Here is a 17,986-nt window from a genome sequence, read left to right as displayed (position 1 = left end):
AGTTTAAGATTTTAATCACTGGGTTATGTTGTTGGGGAGAAAGAGACCACATCACACACAGAGAGAACAAGTCTGTATTAGTTGCTTTTGCTACACAACAAACCACTCCAAAATTTAGTGGTTTAGAACAATCACCTATTTAGTTAATGATTCTCTGGGTTGCAGCTTGGTCTGGGATCAGCTGGGCAGTTCTTTTGCTGGTCTCAGCTGGGTTCAGCTGCCTATCAGCTAGGGAGCTCTGTTTCAGAGATTGGTTGGCTATGGGTGGTGGGGATTAAGGATGACGGAGCCATGTGTCTCTTTTCCCTTTATTACCCAGCAGGTTAGCCCAGATCTTTTCTCTTCCTTTCCTTCTTTTTATTTTTTTAGACATTGTCTTGCTCTGTCACCCAGGCTGGAGTGTAGTGGAGCCATCATAGCTCACTTCCTCGACTTCCTGGGCTCAAACAATCCGCTTGCCTCAGCCTCCCCCATGTAGTTGGGACCACAGGTGCACACCACCACATCTGGCTAATTTTGTTGTTGTTGCTTTTTTGTAGAGATGGGGGTCTTGCCATGTTGCCCAGGCTGGTCTCGATCTCCTGGGCTCATGAAATTCTTCCACCTTTGCCTCCCTAAGTGTTGGGATTATGGGTTTATACCCATATGCCACCATGCTCAGCCAGCCCAGGGTTTGGATGTGGCAGTGGTGGTAGGGGTCCCAAGGGGAGCAAGAGAGGAAGTCCCAGTGCATAAGCACTTTTTTTTTTTTTTTTTTGAGACAAAGTCTTGCTCTGTCGCCCAGGCTGGAGTGCAGTGGTGCAGTCTCAGCTCACTACAACCTCCGCCTCCCGGGTTCAAGCTATTCTCCTGCCTCAGCCTCCCGGGTTCAAGCTATTCTCCTGCCTCAGCCTCCCGAGTAGCTGGGACTACAGGTGTGCACCACCACACCCGGCTAATTTTTTGTATTCTTAGTAGAGAGATGGGGTTTCACTGTGTTAGCCAGGATGGTCTCGATCTCCTGACCTTGTGATCTGCCCGCCTTGGCCTCCCAAAGTGCTGGGATTATAGGTGTGAGCCACCACACCCGGCTGCATAAGCACTTTTCAAGCCTCTGCTTGTATCATGTTTGCTATTGTTCTAGTGGCTGAAGCAAACCATAGTCAAGCCTAGGAGAGCAAGAATCCAAGGGCATGGCTACAGAAAGGCTGGCCCAATTGGGGTCATTAATGGGTATAGCTGGCTCCAGAGCTAAGGTGCTTTACCATCATAAGCTCCCAATGTTTAAACAGTAAGTCTGCCTGCACTCTTTCTAGGGTGGCAAAACTCAGATACTGATAAATTCTCTTGATCACAGCCCAGTCTTTCCCAGCGGATTCCCCACCATCCCTCCTATCCCCAGACGCTGGAGTCTAGGTTTCCAGCCCAGTCATAATCTCAAGGATCTTTCTTTTCCCTCAAACTCCAAAAGAACAGACACGCAATAGGATTTCTATTCATTTTTATTCATTCCTCCAAAGAGCACCACAGGCCAACCACACCCTTGATATGTCCTTCATGGTTCCCCACTGCAGTGGACACAAATCCCTCCATCATTATCCAGGCATGTATGGAACTCTGCTGTGGTGATGAGGTTGTCTCGCCCACTCACCCAAGTTTTCCATGCCTGTTCTGCTTCTGATGGCAATGCCAAAATTCATCACACATTTCCTTGAATTCCTGCCTTCAAGGGTCTTCCAGCCCTGTGGTGCCATGCAGACACACTTCAGTGGTGGCCAGTGATCTGTCTACAAGGGAGTCTTAGTCTTTTCTGCTTGGATGCTCCCAGGGACAGATGCCTACCAACAACCTTACGTCTTCACAAAGACTAAAATGGAATCCCATCAAAAGTCATCATTTAAAAGGCGACCACCCCCAAAAGAAGTCATAACACTCAAGGGCGTCAATATATACAACTGTGTAAACACAACCAATCTACAACTATATCAACACAACCAGCACTCCTCTATGGGCACAGACACACACACAAAATTGTCTTGCTTTCTCAGATATGATCTCTGGCATGACTCCTGCTGGCATGAGGGCAGAGGAAATTGAGAGCAGCGAAGCATATGGCAGGGATGTCAGACAGGACCAAATCAGAGACAGGGTCAAAGTGGCAGAAAAATGAGGAGCACACTTCGAGCAAAGGCATGGGGGTGAGACAAAGGCGCCCAGACTAGAGCCATCTTGGTGCTGCCCAGGGGTGGGTGGCACTCACGTTTGAGCTCTGTGTCAGGCTTTTCAGGAAAGGGTGCACTATGTTATGTGTGTGTGTGCATGTTGTGTGCATGCATGTACATATATATGCTGAATTCTCACCATAACCATGTGAGGTAGATGCCATTTGTAGAGTGACTTGCCCGTCAGTTGAAGGACTATCTGCCCCTAGAACTAGACTGATAGAATTTTCTATGTTGATGGAAGTATTCTGTACCTGCCCTGTCCAATACTGTAGCCACTGATCACATGTGGCTACTCAGTATTAATGTTGCACTACTGCCAATGAAACATAGAATTTTAAGTTTTATTTACTTTTAATTGAACAGCTGAGGCCAGGTGCGGTAGCCCATGCCTGTAATACCAGCACTTTGGAAGGCTGAGGTGGAAAGATCACTTTGGGCCAGGGGTTCAAAACCAGCTTGGTGGCTCACTATGTAATCCTAGCACTTTGGGAGGCTGAGGTGGGCAGATCACCTGAGGTCAGCAGTTTAAGACCAGCATGCCCAACATGGTGAAACCCCATCTCTGAGAAAAATACCAAAATTAGCCGGGCATGGTGGCACACACCTGTAGTCCCAGCTACTCAGGAGGCTGATGCAAGAGAATCAGTTGAACCTGGGAGGCAGAGGTTGCAGTGAGCTGAGGTCATGCCACTGCCCTCCAGCCTGGGTGACAAAGTGAGACTGTCTCAAAACGAAACAAAACAACCCACCAACTTGGTCAACATAACCAGACCTGTATCTCTACTTAAAAAAAATGGACACCCATCTCAGTTTTTGGAAAACTACTATATAATTGGAACAACTTAGATATGTGAATCTACTTCTCCAACAATGAATTTTATGAAATCAAAATACAGATCAAGCATTTCAGATAAAAATGTATCATGGTAATTGAGATTTGGTGTAAGTGTAAAATATACAACAGATTTTGAAGACAGCATAAAAGAATGTAACATAATTCATTTAAATAATACCGATGACACCAGGCGCGGTGGCTCATGCCTGTAATCCTAGCACTTTGAGAGGCCAAGGTGGGCGGATCACCTGAGGTCAGGAGTTTGAGACTAGCCTGGCCAACATGGCAAAACCCCACCTCTAACCAAAAATACAAAAATTAGTGGGCATGGTGGTGGGTGCCTGTAATCCTAGCTACTCGGGAGGCTGAGGCAGGAGAATCACTTGAACCTGGAAGGTGGAGGTTGCAGTGAGCCGAGATTGTGCCACTGCACTCCAGCCTGGGCAACAAAGCAAAGCACTATCTCAAAAAAAAAAAAAAAAAAAAAAAAAACTAAAAAACCGATGACATGTTGAAATGCTATTTTGGATACATTGGGTTAAGTAAAACATGTTAAAATGAATTTAATCTGTTTCCTTTTACTTCTCTAATGTGGCTATTAGAAAACTTGGCTGTAATCTCAGCACTTTGGGAGGCTGAGGTGGGCAGATAACTTGAGGCCATGACTTCCAGACCAGCTTAGCCAACATGCTGAAACCCCATCTCTACTAAAAATACAAAAATTAGGACGGGTGCAGTGGCTAACGCCTATAATCCCAGCACTTTGGGAGGCTGAGGCCGGTGGATCACCTGAGGTCAGGAGTTCAAGACCAGCCTGGCCAACACAGTGAAACCCCATTTCTACTAAAAATACAAAAATTAGCTGGTGCATGCCTGTAATCCCAGCTACTCAGGAGGCTGAGGTTGCAGTGAGCCAAGATCGCACAACTGCACTCCAGCCTGGGTGACAGAGCGAGACTCCGTCTCCAAAAAAATAAATAAATAAAGTAAAAATACAAAAATTAGCTGGGCGCGGTGGCTCATGCCTGTAATCCCAGCACTTTGGGAGGCCAAGGCGGGTGGCCTGAGGTCAGTAGTTCGAGACCAGCCTGACCAACATGGTGAAACCCCATCTCTACTAAAAATACAAAAATTAGCCAGGCATGGTGGCATACGCCTGTAATCCCAGCTACTCAGGAGGCTGAGGCAGGAGAATCACATGAACCCGGGAGGCAGAGGTTGCAGTGAGCTGAGATCGTGCCACTACACTCCAGCCTGGGTGACGGAGTGAAACTCCATCTCAAAAAAAAGAAAACTTAAAATGACATATGTGGCTTGCATTTTGTTTCTACTGGACAGTGCTGCCCTGCAGCCCTCCCATTCCATCACCTGGCTGACATGCCTGATTGCAGGGCTTAGACACTAATATGATGGGGTAAAGAGGTGTAGATATTACAGATATAGATGAATATTCTTCCCCTAAAGCTGAAAGAGCTTTCATGAAAATGCCTCGAGCCATTCTGTATAGAACCAAGTGCTCTTCCCCATGGTAGATATCTCAACTTTGATGGGACAAATTGTGTCAGCAGTAGGAGTCCAAGCTGGAGATGATGGTACCATCCCTCGAGTATCTGCCCTTGGATCAGTTACCCTTGTCTTCAGCTTTTAAGGGAGCCAGTATCTCAAAACTATTTAAGATTCTTATCCAGCTCTTTCATTTCACAGATGGGAAAATAAGGCACTGTCCAAGTAACACAGTGACAGTGGCAAAGTCGTGCTTGCTTCCCAGGTCCCTGACCTCAGACAAGGGTGTTCTCTCCCATTAAATGCTCGTTTCTCTTCATCTTGCTCCATTTTCCTATCTTGTGGCAAGAGATCAACAATCTAACTTCCAACCCTAGTTCTGACACTGATCAATGAAATAAACATTTAGGCTGGGTGTGGTGGCTCACACTTGTAATCCCATCAAGGCAGGAGGATCACTTGAGGCCAGGAGTTCAACACTCGTGTGGGCTACAAAGCAAGACCCCCGTCTCTACAGAAAATTTGGTGCTACGTACCTATAGACCCAGCTACTCTGTAGGCAGAGGTGGGAGGATCGTTTGAGCCCAGGAGTTGGAGATGGCAGTGAGCCACGATCATCCCACTGTATTCCAGCCTGGGCAACAGAGCAAGACCCTGTCTCTAAAATAATAATAATAATAATAATAATAATAATAATAAATATTTACGAAGCACCTATTGTGTCAGGCACCTATTGTTCTAGATGCTGGGGGAACAACAGAGAACAGGACAGGCAACAGGTCAAAAGCCAATAAACAGGTAAATAAATAAGATCATTTTTGACAGTAATAATTGCTACAAGGAAACTCAACTGGCCAAAATGAATAATGGGGGGATGTGAGCTACTTCAGATAGGGTGGTAGGGAGGGGAAGGCCTCTCTGAGGGGATACGTGAGCCGAGATCTGACTAAGCCCGTCACAGGAAGGTTTGAGAGTAGAACAGGAAGTTGTGAGTAGAGCCTTGAAGGAAAGAGAACAGCAGGTGCAAGGGTCCCCACACAGGACTCAAGGTGGCCACTCAGGCATCAGAAGGAAAGTCAGGCGGGCACGATGGCTCACACCTGTAATCCCAGCACTTTGGGAGTCTGAGTCGGGTAGATAACCTGAGGTCAGGAGTTCGAGATCAGCCTGACCAAGAGGGTGAAATCCCTTCTCTACTAAACTACAAAAATCAGCCAGGTGTGGTGGCACATGCCTGTCATCTCAGCTACTCGGGAGGCTGAGGCAGGAGAATCGCTTGAAGCTGGGAGAGGGAGGTTGAAGTGAGCAGTGATCACATCCCTGTACTCCAGACTGGGTGACAAGGTGAGACTCCATCTCAAAAAAAAAAAAAAAAAAAAAAAAGAAGGAAAGTCTATCAGGCTGGACAGGAGTGAGAAGGGGCAGGGAATGAGAACGGGCAAGGGCCAGACCCACAGGGCCTTACTGTGTGCTGTTGGGCCTCAAGCCTGCCCTCTCTGGATTTTGCTCTGTCTACAACAAAAGGGATTCTATCGCTTGGATTCTCAGATCCTCCTTTTCTGTTTTTGACACTGAAGAATTCTGTAACCTGCAACTTTTCCCCCACGTGTGGCTAGCAGCCTAGAACATTCCAGGCACTGTGGTTTCTGCCTTTGCTTCATTCACTCCTGGCATATTCCCATGGTCTCGAATGCCTGACCACCCATTTTGTGGGCCCCTGGCTCAATGCAGCACCCTCTACGTACACCAGAAAGCAGAGCCTCTTGGGGATACCTGAGGTGTCTATACAGAAGTGTTTGGACCAGTGCAGCAGTACAGCTGCTCTTCCAAAAAGGAAGGTGCACAAAACACCAAGGCCAGAAAGGGTTATGGTTAAATAACAGGAGAAACCAAGGCCAAAAAAAAGATAGAAACTCCTAAAGAAAAGAGACAGAGAAACAGACTCCCCAGAGATCACCTGAATTGCTCAGCACCTAGAAGATGAAGGCAGTCATATCCCTTCCCAGTCACACTCAGAGAGGCAGTTGCCGGGATCCCAATACAAGGTTTGGAGGAGCTGTCTCTGAGGTATGCTTTCCTGCCCTTCCACACCCAGAAGGCCTCATTCCTGGTCCCTGGCTACTCCCACAGCCCACCATGCCCAGACCTCTTACCCACCTCACCTCATTTTTGTGGGACCACCCTCCCTACATACTTTTGGAGGGCAATTATAAAAACCCATCCACTCCCCAGGAGAGATCAAGAAGTCTCCAGCTTTCTCCCACAAGCCCCCGATCCCTCCTCCAGATGCAGACCTCCTCTTACCCAAGATTTAGGAACCAAGGTCCACAGCCATCTTAGAACCCCGGGGTCTGAGACCCCAGGGGCCTCCGCCACCCCATCAAGATTCAAAGCCCACTGCTCCTTGGGGACCTGTGCGCAGGCTTTTTCTCCCAGAGAAATGTAGACCCTGTTTCCCTCTGAGGCTCTGAAGCCCAAGAGTTCCAGCTCCCTGGGGCGATCAGGTCTCCCTCCCCTATACTAGATAGAGTTCAGGTCCCAGTCATGGACACCTCCCCACCAATTAGGAAACAGGACTTCTACCCCCCTCCCCTGGAGGACGAAACATCCAGCAACTCGTTTCTACTCCCTAGGAGACAAAGACATAGTCCCTGCTAGAGTCTGGGCACCCAACTCCCTTCAGGACAGACGGGTCTGGATGTCACGCACCATGGTTCCCAAAGAAATCAGGATTCCGAGCTGGGCGCGGTGGCTCAAGCCTGTAATCCCAGCACTTTGGGAGGCTGAGGCGGGCGGATCACGAGGTCAGGAGATCGAGACCATCCTGGCTAACACGGTGAAACCCCGTCTCTACTAAAAATACAAAAAATTAGCCGGGCGAGGTGGCGGGCGCCTGTAGTCCCAGCTCCGCGGGAGGCTGAGGCAGGAGAATGGCGTGAACCCCGGGGGGCGGAGCCTGCAGTGAGCCGAGATCCCGCCACTGCACTCCAGCCTGGGTGAGAGAGCGAGACTCCGTCTCAAAAAAAAAAAAATTAGCCAGGCATGGTGGCAGGCACCTGTAATCCCAGCTACTCCGGACGCTGAGGCAGGAGAATAGCTTGAACCCGGGAGGCGGAAGTTGCAGTAAGCCGAGGTCCCGCCATTGCACTCCAGCCTGGGCAACAAGAGACTTCATCTCAAAAAAAAAAAAAAAAAAAAGAAATCAGGATTCCTGTCCCCCAGACTCTCTGAATCCAGGTGATGAGAAGTCACACATCCCAGCTAGAAGTCAAGAGCCCACATCCCCGTAAGCACCCAGGATTAAGCCCAGGCATCCCCTGTCAGAGTCTGGACTCCCAAGCCCCTTCCCACTCCTCACTGGGCAGGCTCAGGGGGTGCCAGCACAGCCTCAGCATCAGCCCGCATCTCATCGAGAGCCTGCAGCAGGACGCCGTGAGCCGCTCGGTAGCCCAGGCCACCTGTCGCCGCTGCACCACCCGCAGGCCAGAGGAAGGAGAGGGCGCCCAGTGCTGCGCCCCCAGCAGTGCCCTCGCCCGCCCAGGCGCCCAGCCTTGCTTCCACCTCGGCGCGCGTCACCGGGCCTGGGAAATGAGCGCGAGCTGCCAGCTCTCCAGAAGCCAGGCCCAGGGCGCGCTCACGTCGAGCCAGTGCCGCGGGTTCCAGCCCCAGGCCCCGTCGCCACTCCGCCAGCTGACCCCGCAGAAGTGCCACGTCGCATGCCCAGCCCAGCCCTGGGAGTGGTGCTGCCGCCGCCGCCAGACTAGCCAGCAGAGCTGGCCTCCACGCCCCGGCCCGCAACGCCGCAGCCTTGGTTCGGGCAGCGCTGGGAGATGCTGGTGGCAACGCCAGCAGCAGCGCCCCCGCCTGGGCTGGGGGGAGCGCTCGCCGCAGCCATTCGCACAGCCCTGGAAGTCCGCCAGGCCGTAGGGGGAACACTGGCGGCGGCGCCTCCTCCAGCACCTCCCACGTCTCGTCCTCCGGGCTTAACACGGCTGCCTGCTCTGAGTCGCCACCACCTGATTTCTTCATGCCGACAACCTGCTGCAAACCCTCGCTGCCAGCTTTCCCAGGACCTTCCCCGCTGCCTGCTTTCTGCGATCCAGGGCTACATTTCCCCCTTCCCTTACTGAGTGCATTCTCCAATCCCCCTCCGCCTGCGTTCTTTAAGCTCTCGCTGTTGGGTTTCTCCATCTTGCCTTCTCCCAGACACTCCGGATCCTCGCCCTCGCCGTCAGTGCGCACGCAGACAAGAGGCGCATCTGGTAGCACCATGGCCTGGACCTGGGCCCAGTCCTTCTCAGCGGGGGCCCCAGGGGTGACGAGGATGAGGGCGTCGTAGTGCGTTGGGTGAGAGGCGGCGGCCGCGGTGGTGGCAGTGCCCGTGGGGCCCAGAGGCACGGTCCAGAGCACCACATTCGGGCGCTCTGGGGCTGGGAAGGGAGTGGGTCCCGTGGGGACCGAAGCAGGCGCAGCACCTGGGTCGCCAGGATCCAATCCAAGCAGCATGTCCACCACAAGGCCCACATCAGCCTTGCCGGCCACGGCCAGGTCTAGCCGTGCGCTGCCCAGGCGCTCCAGGCCTGAGCGCACCCACGACAGCGCAGCCTCCAGGCCGCCGGTCTCAAAGGCCTCACGCACAGCCTCCAGCTCTGCTGCACCCAGCACCTCGAAGCCATCCTGGGCCGGTGGCAGGAGCCTGTGGGGACAAGAAGGGACAGGGTCAAAGGTAGAAGAGGGGCTGGGTGACATGGACTGGGCTACGACGACAAGGGCAGAGCTGTCCTAATGATCTCAGAATGGGGCAGGGGTAGGAAAGGGAAGGGCCAGACTGATGGCACAGCAAATAAAAACCAGATGGGGAGGGGCCATGATTATATGGGTGGGGCTTCAAGCAATAATGGGAGTCTTGATTATTGAACGGGTGGACATAAGGTCAGGTTTCTCACCCTAGCCTAAAATGGGGATTGGGCTAAAGCTTCCATGGAATACAGTATTTGGGGGCGGGGTTTTTTCCAAGGGTCAGCTGTGCTGGGTGGGACAAAGCTCACAGACGGTGGGGCCTAGAACAAAGACTCGCAACTGTATTGTGGCCTAAACACAAGTCCAGCACTATTTGAGACAGACAAGGTCCCCAAGGGCACTCTTTTCAGGGGCTGGGCCTAAGGAGGGTCAGTGAGGGGAGAAATCTCATCTACTAGTTCTTACCAAGGGGGAGTGGCTAAGGTGACTCCTGGGCAGGTGAGGCTAAGGAAAAAAGATGATAGTGTACTGGGACAAGGGACTGTCCCTCTCAGAGCCTCGTTTTAAAGTCTGTAAAATGGGGAGGCTGGCAGATGGTAGAGCAAATTCAGGAGGTAGCCAGCAAGTGGGCACAGAAACGAGAGGGAGCTGGAGAAAGGAGGTGGATGAGGATGCCCCAAAATAATAAAGCTCATTGCGGGTGTGGCTTTAGGTAGCTTGAAAACAAAGCTGATGGTGGGGAGGGCTCAAGGATTAGAGTTTTCAGGTAAAATCTTCCAGGGAGCTGGGCAGAGTGTCTCACGCCTGTAATCCCAGCACTTTGGGAGGCCAAGGAGGGTGGATCACCTTGGTCAGGGCAGGGCCTGGAAAAAGGAGCCTCAGGACCCCAGCAGATAAAGTGTTAAGCCTTTCCCTTTTAATTCTAGGGCTTTGGGAAGCCTGGGTGGGGGCATGGCTTGAGGCCAAGAGTTCAAGACCAGCCTGGGGAAACAGTGAGATCCTGTTTTGCAGCCTGTAGTATTAGCTACTTGGGGGCTGAGGCAGGAGGATCATTTGAGCCCAGGAGGTGGAGGCCCTCAGTGAGCTAGGATCCTGGCACTACACTCCAGCCTGGGAGACAGAGTGAGACCCTGTCTCAAAAAAAAGGCCAGGTGTGGTGGTTCACACCTGTAATCCTAGCACTTTGGGAGGCTGAGGCGGGAGTATTGCTTAAGGCCAGGAGTTCAAATTCAACCTAACCAACATAGCGAGACCCTGTCTCTCAGGAAAAAAAAAAATAATAATAACAGAGCTAAGCCTTGCCCCAAACTCACTGGGAGAGGGATCTCATGGACCTCCACGGACGCACCTAGGTGCCTAGGGTCTCGACTAACGGACCCAGCCAGAAAGCCGGCACTCACCTCCGCAGCGCTTCTGCCTGGCTCTGCAGCGCCGCCCGGAGGCGCTCTAGCTCCTCGCAGCCGTCGCTGCTGCCGCAGTGTGCCGGTAGCACAAACAGATCCGCGGCTCCTAACCCCGCGCTGTTCAGCAGAGCTGCTGTCTGATCACGGGCCTGGGCAGCAGTCTGTGAATCCCCAGGACGCAGGTTCCGCACAGCCAGTAGCGGGGTCCCTCGAGCCAGGGCGGCCCGCGCTGCCTCTCCCAGGGCTGGAGCCAACGGTTCCCCGTTCCCCTCGGGTCCGGGCAGCACCAGTACCAGCACGTTGGCTTCCGCCGCCCAGGGCCCCGGTGCTGCGGGTGGGCAGCTCAGCTCGCCCAGAAAAAGGCCTGGGCCCGCAGCTCTTAGGCTGGGGACCCCGGAGTCCGGCCGTCCCTCGGGGGCCTCGAGCGTCTCCACATCCTTGTCGCACAGCGCTGCGATCAGCGCGGACTTCCCCAAGCCCGGAGGCCCCAGGAACAAGGCGGTCACATCACCCTGCGGCGGAGGCATGGCTGGAAAGCAACGGGTGGAGAAGACCCGGGTCAGGGAGCACCTAGCCTTTTCCTTTCCTAGCCGCCCCACTCGGAACCCAGGCCTCAGTCCTCCACCCTGTCCCCTTCGGTTCTTGAGTGTCACTCTCCAGGACCTAAAAAATCCAGAGCCCAGACCCTATTCCCCCAGAATCCCAGGGGTCCTGTCTGTCCGCCCTCTTTCTAGATGGAAACGTTTCCCTTTCTGCTTCAAAAACTCTGAAATCAGGCGCGGTGGCTCATGCCTGTAATCCCAGCGCTTTGGGAGGCCGAGGCCGGAGGATCGCTTGAGGCCAGGAATTCGAGACCAGCCTGGCCAACATGTGGGGCCCTCTCTGGTAGTATCTGTCTCTACAAAAAATAAAATTTAGCCGGGCGTGGTGGCGTGCGCCTGTAGCCCCAGCTACTCGGAAGGCTCCGGCGGGAGGATCGCATGAGCCCAGGAGTTGGAGGCTGCAGTGGGCCGTGATCACACCACCGCACTCCAGCCCAGACGACAGAGCAAGACCCTCTCTGAAAAATAAATAAAGACAAATAAAACCTCAGAAATCTGGCTTCCAGTCCCTCCTCCCTCGGACACATTGTTATTTTTATCTTTCCCCTTCCCCCTTCCAAATCACCAACCGAGCAAAAAGCCGACCCACGGGAGAGAGCGCAGTCGGTGGCAGTGGGTCAGCAGCTGAGAAGCCCGGCCCCTGGGCCACGGCGGACGGAGGCCGAAGAGGCCAGGGCGCGGTGATTTAGAGATGCCGGGACCCGTCCCGGTAGCTTCAACCTGACGTCACTCCCTCTTCCAAGGGGGTGTGTCTTGGAAGACAGACCGCAGAGACCAAGCCCTTCGCAGCGCCTGCGCAGAACGGCCGAAGTGCGCACGCCCCTCTTCGGCGGCCTCAGGGCCTAGAACAATGAATGAGTCAACGCGCCTGCGCGCCACGAGAGCCTACCCACGCATGCGCAAAAAGCTTAGTTAGCTACGCCGCGGGAGGCTGAACGTCATCATAACGTGCCATAGGGCAGAGAAGGACCCCTCCCGTTATTTTAAGGACCGGGCTGGTGCGACTATACTACTGCCGAATGGCAAATCCGAGATCTCGGCTACGAGAGGCTCATCTGGCAAAAGGGCACGGAAACCACGCGGGCCCTGAGACTGAGTGGTCCCTATCCCACTTGTCTCTGGGTGGCGGCGCTGTAGCCAGCGACTGACAGGCGCAGCGAAAGGCAGCCCTCTGCTCTAAGGAGGAAAACTGAGGCCTTGGAGCAGGAAACCTGTAGGCAGCGCTTGAGGGTAGCGGGATAGCAGCTGCAAGCGCGCGTGGGAGGCGGGGGCTCTGGGCGGAACAAAAAATCACAGGATGTCAGAGGATGTTTCCCGGGAAGAACTGGGATAAAGGGTGGGTATCACTACCTGCCCCAAGACACTTGAGATTGGGATGACGCTGGTGTCAAAGATCAAGGCTTCCACGCTGAGTTCAGGGAGTTAGTTTGATGCAGCAGGTCACAGGTCACACCAGTGAGAAGACTCTAGGGGAGTCCCAAACCCAGGAAGTCCAGTCCTTTGGGAGGTTTGAAGCTTCTTTTAGCAAGAACTCCATCAATTAGAGTTCAAGGAGATAGTATGTCGTAGGGGTCAAAGGCAGGCAAGGAGAGCCTCTGGCGATGTCAAAGGTCATAGACTTAGGGTGCCCTCTAAGACTGGTAACAGATGAACAGCTTCACTCATGCATGCTCCTCTCCTGACTAGAAGGGTCCCAGCACCATGGGGGACCCGAACCCTGAAGAGAACATGAAGCAGCAAGATTCACCCAAGGAGAGAAGTCCCCAGAGCCCAGGAGGCAACATCTGTGAGTACACATGGCTGGCGGGCTAGAGGAGGGTGGGGTGCAGGAGCTGATGCTAAGAAGATCTCTGTGGCACTTCGGTATCCAAGGCGCCACAGAGTTTTGCCTGTTGAGAAGGGGCCGTAATGGTCCCTGAGCTGCCCTAGCAGGAAGTGCATCTCCTCACACCAGCTTATGTGGCCAGAGCACTCACCCTCCTCTGGCCACATAAGCAGGATTGCAATGCTTATGTATTCAGAGAGATAGGGTGGCTTCCAGGAGAGGCTTGGGTTGGAGATGTGGCTGGGAATGGTTCTATTGGGAGAGAAGCCCCAAGATTCTGGTCCCATCTCTGCCCTAGACTTTCAGTGTAACTTGGGCCTTGGTTTCCTTGATTGTCAAAAGAGGGTGGCACTACCCACCTCACAGGGTGGTTATGGGATTAATTGCAGCAAAGGGGGAAGCTAGGGGTTAATGATGGTAGCCAGTTTGACACGTAATAGCAACACCTCCTGCTCAGTGTTTTATTATGAGCTAGGTGTATTTATTCTCATATTATGAACGATTTTAACATTCATTGTCTCATTGAATCCTTCTAATAATAGGCCCTTTAAACTGGGAACTGAGGCAAAGAGAGCTATTTGTAACAAGAGCTGTAGTCTCAAAGCCCTTGAGCCAGAGACTACCAGGAACACACCTGCAGTTGAACACGTTGGGTTTCTCACTGCAACGAAGAACACACACCATGGGGGGAACTGTGGGGTGTCTCACTAAGGATGGTAAAAACGACATAGGATTTGGGCTTGTGGGTGGTGATTCTGGGGAAGGTTCGAGCAAAATTGTTTTGCTCTGGATTGGATGCTACCAGGAAGCAGGGGCAATTCTATGATTGGCTATCGTAATAAATCTTACCCAGAAGGAGGAAGGAAGGAGGCGAGGCTCAAGCTCTGACTGATAAAGCAGCAGCAGACATTCACATTAGCCAGGATAGGAGGATGTTTGGTCATTTTTCTGCTTGGACAGCATTCATATTTTGTCTGTGCTCAGACATTACGATGATATAGTCTTGTCTTGATTCATTCTAGTCACAGCGTGGCCTTGTCTGTCCTTGATATTCTGTGAAAATTTATGTTCAACAGAACATCAAGGTCTAGCTGTGAGTACCAGGCCAGATCCTGGATGTCGGGGTGGATTTCTCTGTATCATTAGTCATAATTGCAAATGACTGTACAGCAATTCATTTATTTCTTCCAACGGTCCTATGGAGTAGATACTGTTATTAGCCCATTTTCCAGATAAGGAAACTGATGTAATTGCCTAGGAAGTGGTGGAGGTGAGATTCGATCCCAAGCAGTCTGCCTCCAAAGGCTGTGCTGTAATCACCATACCCCTCTGTTGGGCAGGCTGACACTCTGGGTTCCAACCCTGGCTCCGCCATTTCCTTTCCTAGCCTCATGACTATGGGCAACTTGCCTAACCTCTTTGAATCTCAGTTTGCTCATCCATAAAATAGGTCCAAGAACAGTTCTCCCGTTTGGTTGTCCAGCATTAGCATGGAACCTAGCACATAGCACATTCAATGTTAATTGTTGGTATGATTCTGGGGTTCAGGAGAGGTCTTGGAGACTCCTGATGGCCTCCCCTGACCTCTCCCCCACATCCCTCAGGCCACCTGGGGGCCCCGAAGTGCACCCGCTGCCTCATCACCTTCGCAGATTCCAAGTTCCAGGAGCGTCACATGAAGCGGGAGCACCCAGCGGACTTCGTGGCCCAGAAGCTGCAGGGGGTCCTCTTCATCTGCTTCACCTGCGCCCGCTCCTTCCCCTCCTCCAAAGCCCTAATCACCCACCAGCGCAGCCACGGTCCAGCCGCCAAGCCCACCCCGCCAGTTGCAACCACCACTGCCCAGCCCACCTTCCCTTGTCCTGACTGTGGCAAGACCTTTGGGCAGGCTGCTTCTCTGAGGCGGCACCGCCAGATGCATGAGGTCCGTGCCCCTCCTGGCACCTTCGCCTGCACGGAGTGCGGTCAAGACTTTGCTCAGGAAGCAGGGCTGCATCAACACTACATTCGGCATGCCCGGGGGGAGCTCTGAGTGCAGCTTAAGCCTCTCCATGGTGACAGGTGGCTCTGTGGCCGGTAGGACTCACCGATGATATGGGGTGCAGGAACTCTGGGGGCCCTGAAGGATTTGCTTCCCTCCCCTGGGAAGGCAGAGGGCTCTTAATAAAGAGGACCCAGAAGATTCTCATTTAGAGCTTCAGTCTTTGGAGGACACAGGGCCTTCGTGAGACAGTGAAATCAGACAATAATGAAATCTTTTGTTTAAAAAAAAAAATGGGAAGGGAGTGCGGGAGAGAAATGGTTTGTGTCTCCCTTATTCCCAGTTAAATACCTAGCTGCAGATTGTGCCATCACCCTTCATTCTTCCCAGATGGATGCCATAGGCTATGGGAGCAAATTGCCCTGGACCTTTGCCTGAATGGGGGCAGGGAAGGTGAGGTGTTGCTGGCCTGTAATGCCACCAGATGAGTTCCAGATGTGGAGCAACTTGGGCTTTTGGGGATGGGGCAGCAAAGTTGGGAGCTGGACCCCAATTGAGTGGGGGTGGCAATTGGAGTCCTTGTGTCTCTTTCCCACCCCCTGCCATCCTCACTCAGGGGCCATGGCACTAGATGGCACTAGTCCCCCGTTAATTTATGTCTCATTTAAATAATTTTGTATATCATTCTAGTCATGAAATATTTTTTTCATATGTGTAGGTGAAATGGTATGAATAAGCTAACAGGAATAGTATCTAAAAACAGAAAACATCCATATTAAAATGTCTAAACAGGGAGCCCTGGCTTTTGAGTGGGAATTTCCAGAGAACATAAGGGTGTGGGCAGGTGGGGGAACTCAGGCCAGAGTTGGCCTCGCTTTATGGGGAAACTGGTTTGGAATCAAACAGAGATACCTTCTGTTTCGGGTTTTATTTGGCCAACACTGGGAGATTTCCCATTAAGATCCTATTTTTGGCTCTCTTGAAAGGCCCAACCTAGGCTCACATTGTCAGCAGGGGCAGGACAGACGCTACAACAGGCTGGAGGGAGCAGTGGGTGTCACCCTCAACTGGAGATGAGTCTCACCAGGCCAGTTTTACCCCCTTAGTTACCTGCCCTGCACCTGCAGATAATGGTTGATGCCTTGCATATAACACTTATAGACTCTGTTTATGTTGAGGGATGTTTTTAAAGCCCACAGGTGAGGTGGATGTGGTAGACTGATCACTGTCTCTGTTTTTAGCTAGGCATACAGTAGCTGAAAAGACTGCATTTCCCAGATTCCTTTGCAGCTAGATGTGGCCTTGTGACTGATTTCTGGCTAAATTCCTGGGTAGAATAGGCAAGCTTAAGAAAGGGACGGCTGGGCACAGTGGCTCACGCCTGTAATCCCAGCACTTTGTGAGGCTGAGGCCAGTGGATCACCTGAGGTCAGGAGTTTGAGACCAGCCTGGCCAACATGGTGAAACCCTGTCTCTACTAAAAATACAAAAATTAGCCAGGTGTGGTGGCATATGCCTGTAATCCCAGCTACTTGGGAGGCTGAGGCAGGAGAATTGCTTGAACCTGGGAGACAGGTTGCAGTGAGCCAAGATCGTGCCATTGCACTTCAGCCCGGGTGACAGAGTGAGACTCCGTTTAAAAAAAAGGAAAGGGACATACCTTTTTTCCACCTTCCTAACTGTAATACGGAAATGGTATCCAGCCATCTCAGACCATAAGGACAAGAGCAACACGTGGGATGGCAGAGCAACAAGATAGCAGGAGCCTGGGTCTCTCGTCAATTTCAGGGAGCACAGCCACCATACCAGCCCACTTCCATATTGCAAAGAAAGAAAGAAACTTCTATCTTATTTAAGCCACTATTATTTTGGGTCTCTGTCACATGCAACAGAATTTACAGCCTAAGACAGGGGTCTGCAAACTATGGCCAACTCTAGCCTGCTGCCTGGTTTTGCAAATAAAATTTTATTTGAACAGTTTTATACTCATTCACTTATGTATTGTTGATGGCTGCTTTTGCCTAGAACAGCAGATCTGCATAGTTGCAACAGATTTTATGGACTACAGAACTTAAAATAGTTACCATCTAGCCCTTTACAGGAGAAGTTTGCCAACCCCTGGTCTAATAAGACATTCAACCTACTCTGAGTCTGGAAGCAGAAATTTCCATCCTGGGAATCACCACCTTTACCAGGTAGGTAGGGTGTGTGCGTGTGCGTGTGCGTGTGTGTGTGTGTGTGTGTGCGTGTTTGGGGGCAGAGCTACCCTGGATCTCTTTGCTGGGATGACTTATGGGGAGACTGGTTGGAGTTAGTAGACCATCAGTTTTTTTCAAGATACCAACTTCATGAAGAGCCAAATCTTTCCTCTGGCTCCTGGTGAATGCTCAGAAGTTTCCAACCCAGATATTGTCACACTACCCCCACAGTGGCTCCCCTAAACCAAACCTAAGTATCTAATCCCACATGCTCTCCCAAGATAGCAGCCTGCCCAAGTACACCCTGGGCTTCCTGTTCTCTCCAGACATCACAGATTCTCTAAATAGCATCACTGATGACTTCCACATCTTTATCTGCAGCCCAAACCCCAGACATAAGATATAACCACTTGAATAAACAAATGGAGATCTCAAACTTAAAATGGGTCAACATGACTCCTGTGGCCCAACCTGCACCACCACTGCCATCATGTTAGTAAACTGTGCACTCTTAAATTCTTTTTCTTTTTTGAGTCTTGCTCTGTCTCCCAGGCTGGAGAGCAGTGGTGCGATCTCAGCTCACTGAAGCCTCCGCCTCCTGGGTTCAGGTAATTTTCCAGCCCCAGCCTCCCGAGTAGCTGGGATTACTGGTGTGCACCACTGTAACTGGCTAATTTTTTGTATTTTTACTAGAG

The 17,986-nt window shown here is 51.9% G+C and overlaps 2 protein-coding genes across 5 annotated transcripts; one reads left to right on the top strand and one right to left on the bottom strand.

Annotated features, from left to right (window-relative positions):
* Nucleotides 1-1,463: 1,463 nt before the first annotated feature.
* On the bottom strand, nt 1,464-12,037 carry IRGQ (immunity related GTPase Q). Its single transcript, XM_032172720.2, has 3 exons — nt 11,857-12,037; nt 10,683-11,214; nt 1,464-9,238 (listed from the first exon to the last, which is right to left on the bottom strand). The coding sequence occupies exons 2-3, from the start codon at nt 11,210-11,212 to the stop codon at nt 7,897-7,899; spliced, it is 1,872 nt and encodes a 623-aa protein (XP_032028611.1). The 5' UTR covers nt 11,213-11,214; nt 11,857-12,037; the 3' UTR covers nt 1,464-7,896.
* Nucleotides 12,038-12,278: 241 nt separating this feature from the next.
* On the top strand, nt 12,279-15,888 carry ZNF576 (zinc finger protein 576). Of its 4 annotated transcripts, none has more exons than XM_032172719.2 (3): nt 12,279-12,500; nt 12,974-13,073; nt 14,717-15,888. In XM_032172719.2, the coding sequence occupies exons 2-3, from the start codon at nt 12,989-12,991 to the stop codon at nt 15,142-15,144; spliced, it is 513 nt and encodes a 170-aa protein (XP_032028610.1). In that variant the 5' UTR covers nt 12,279-12,500; nt 12,974-12,988; the 3' UTR covers nt 15,145-15,888. The 4 variants fall into 4 exon arrangements, with proteins under 4 accessions (XP_032028610.1, XP_058282477.1, XP_032028608.1 ...); XM_058426494.1 differs by having other exon boundaries at nt 12,279-12,517; XM_032172717.2 differs by having other exon boundaries at nt 12,279-12,623; nt 12,977-13,073.
* Nucleotides 15,889-17,986: the final 2,098 nt, after the last annotated feature.

Source organism: Hylobates moloch, unplaced genomic scaffold (assembly GCF_009828535.3).
Source record: "Hylobates moloch isolate HMO894 unplaced genomic scaffold, HMol_V3 SCAFFOLD_13, whole genome shotgun sequence".
In the NCBI taxonomy this organism is placed as follows: domain Eukaryota; kingdom Metazoa; phylum Chordata; class Mammalia; order Primates; family Hylobatidae; genus Hylobates; species Hylobates moloch.
Note: the sequence above shows the minus strand (reverse complement) of the source record. Positions and strands in the feature narration are given on the sequence as shown.

Excerpts from the sequence above, each read along its gene's own strand:
- IRGQ (XM_032172720.2), bottom strand. The coding sequence starts at position 11,212 with ATGCCTCCGCCGCAGGGTGATGTGACCGCCTTGTTCCTGGGGCCTCCG. Across the intron at positions 9,239-10,682 it reads CAGGCAGAAGCGCTGCGGAG|GCTCCTGCCACCGGCCCAGG; the intron begins GTGAGTGCCGGC and ends TTGTCCCCACAG.
- ZNF576 (XM_032172719.2), top strand. The coding sequence starts at position 12,989 with ATGGGGGACCCGAACCCTGAAGAGAACATGAAGCAGCAAGATTCACCC. Across the intron at positions 13,074-14,716 it reads GAGCCCAGGAGGCAACATCT|GCCACCTGGGGGCCCCGAAG; the intron begins GTGAGTACACAT and ends CACATCCCTCAG.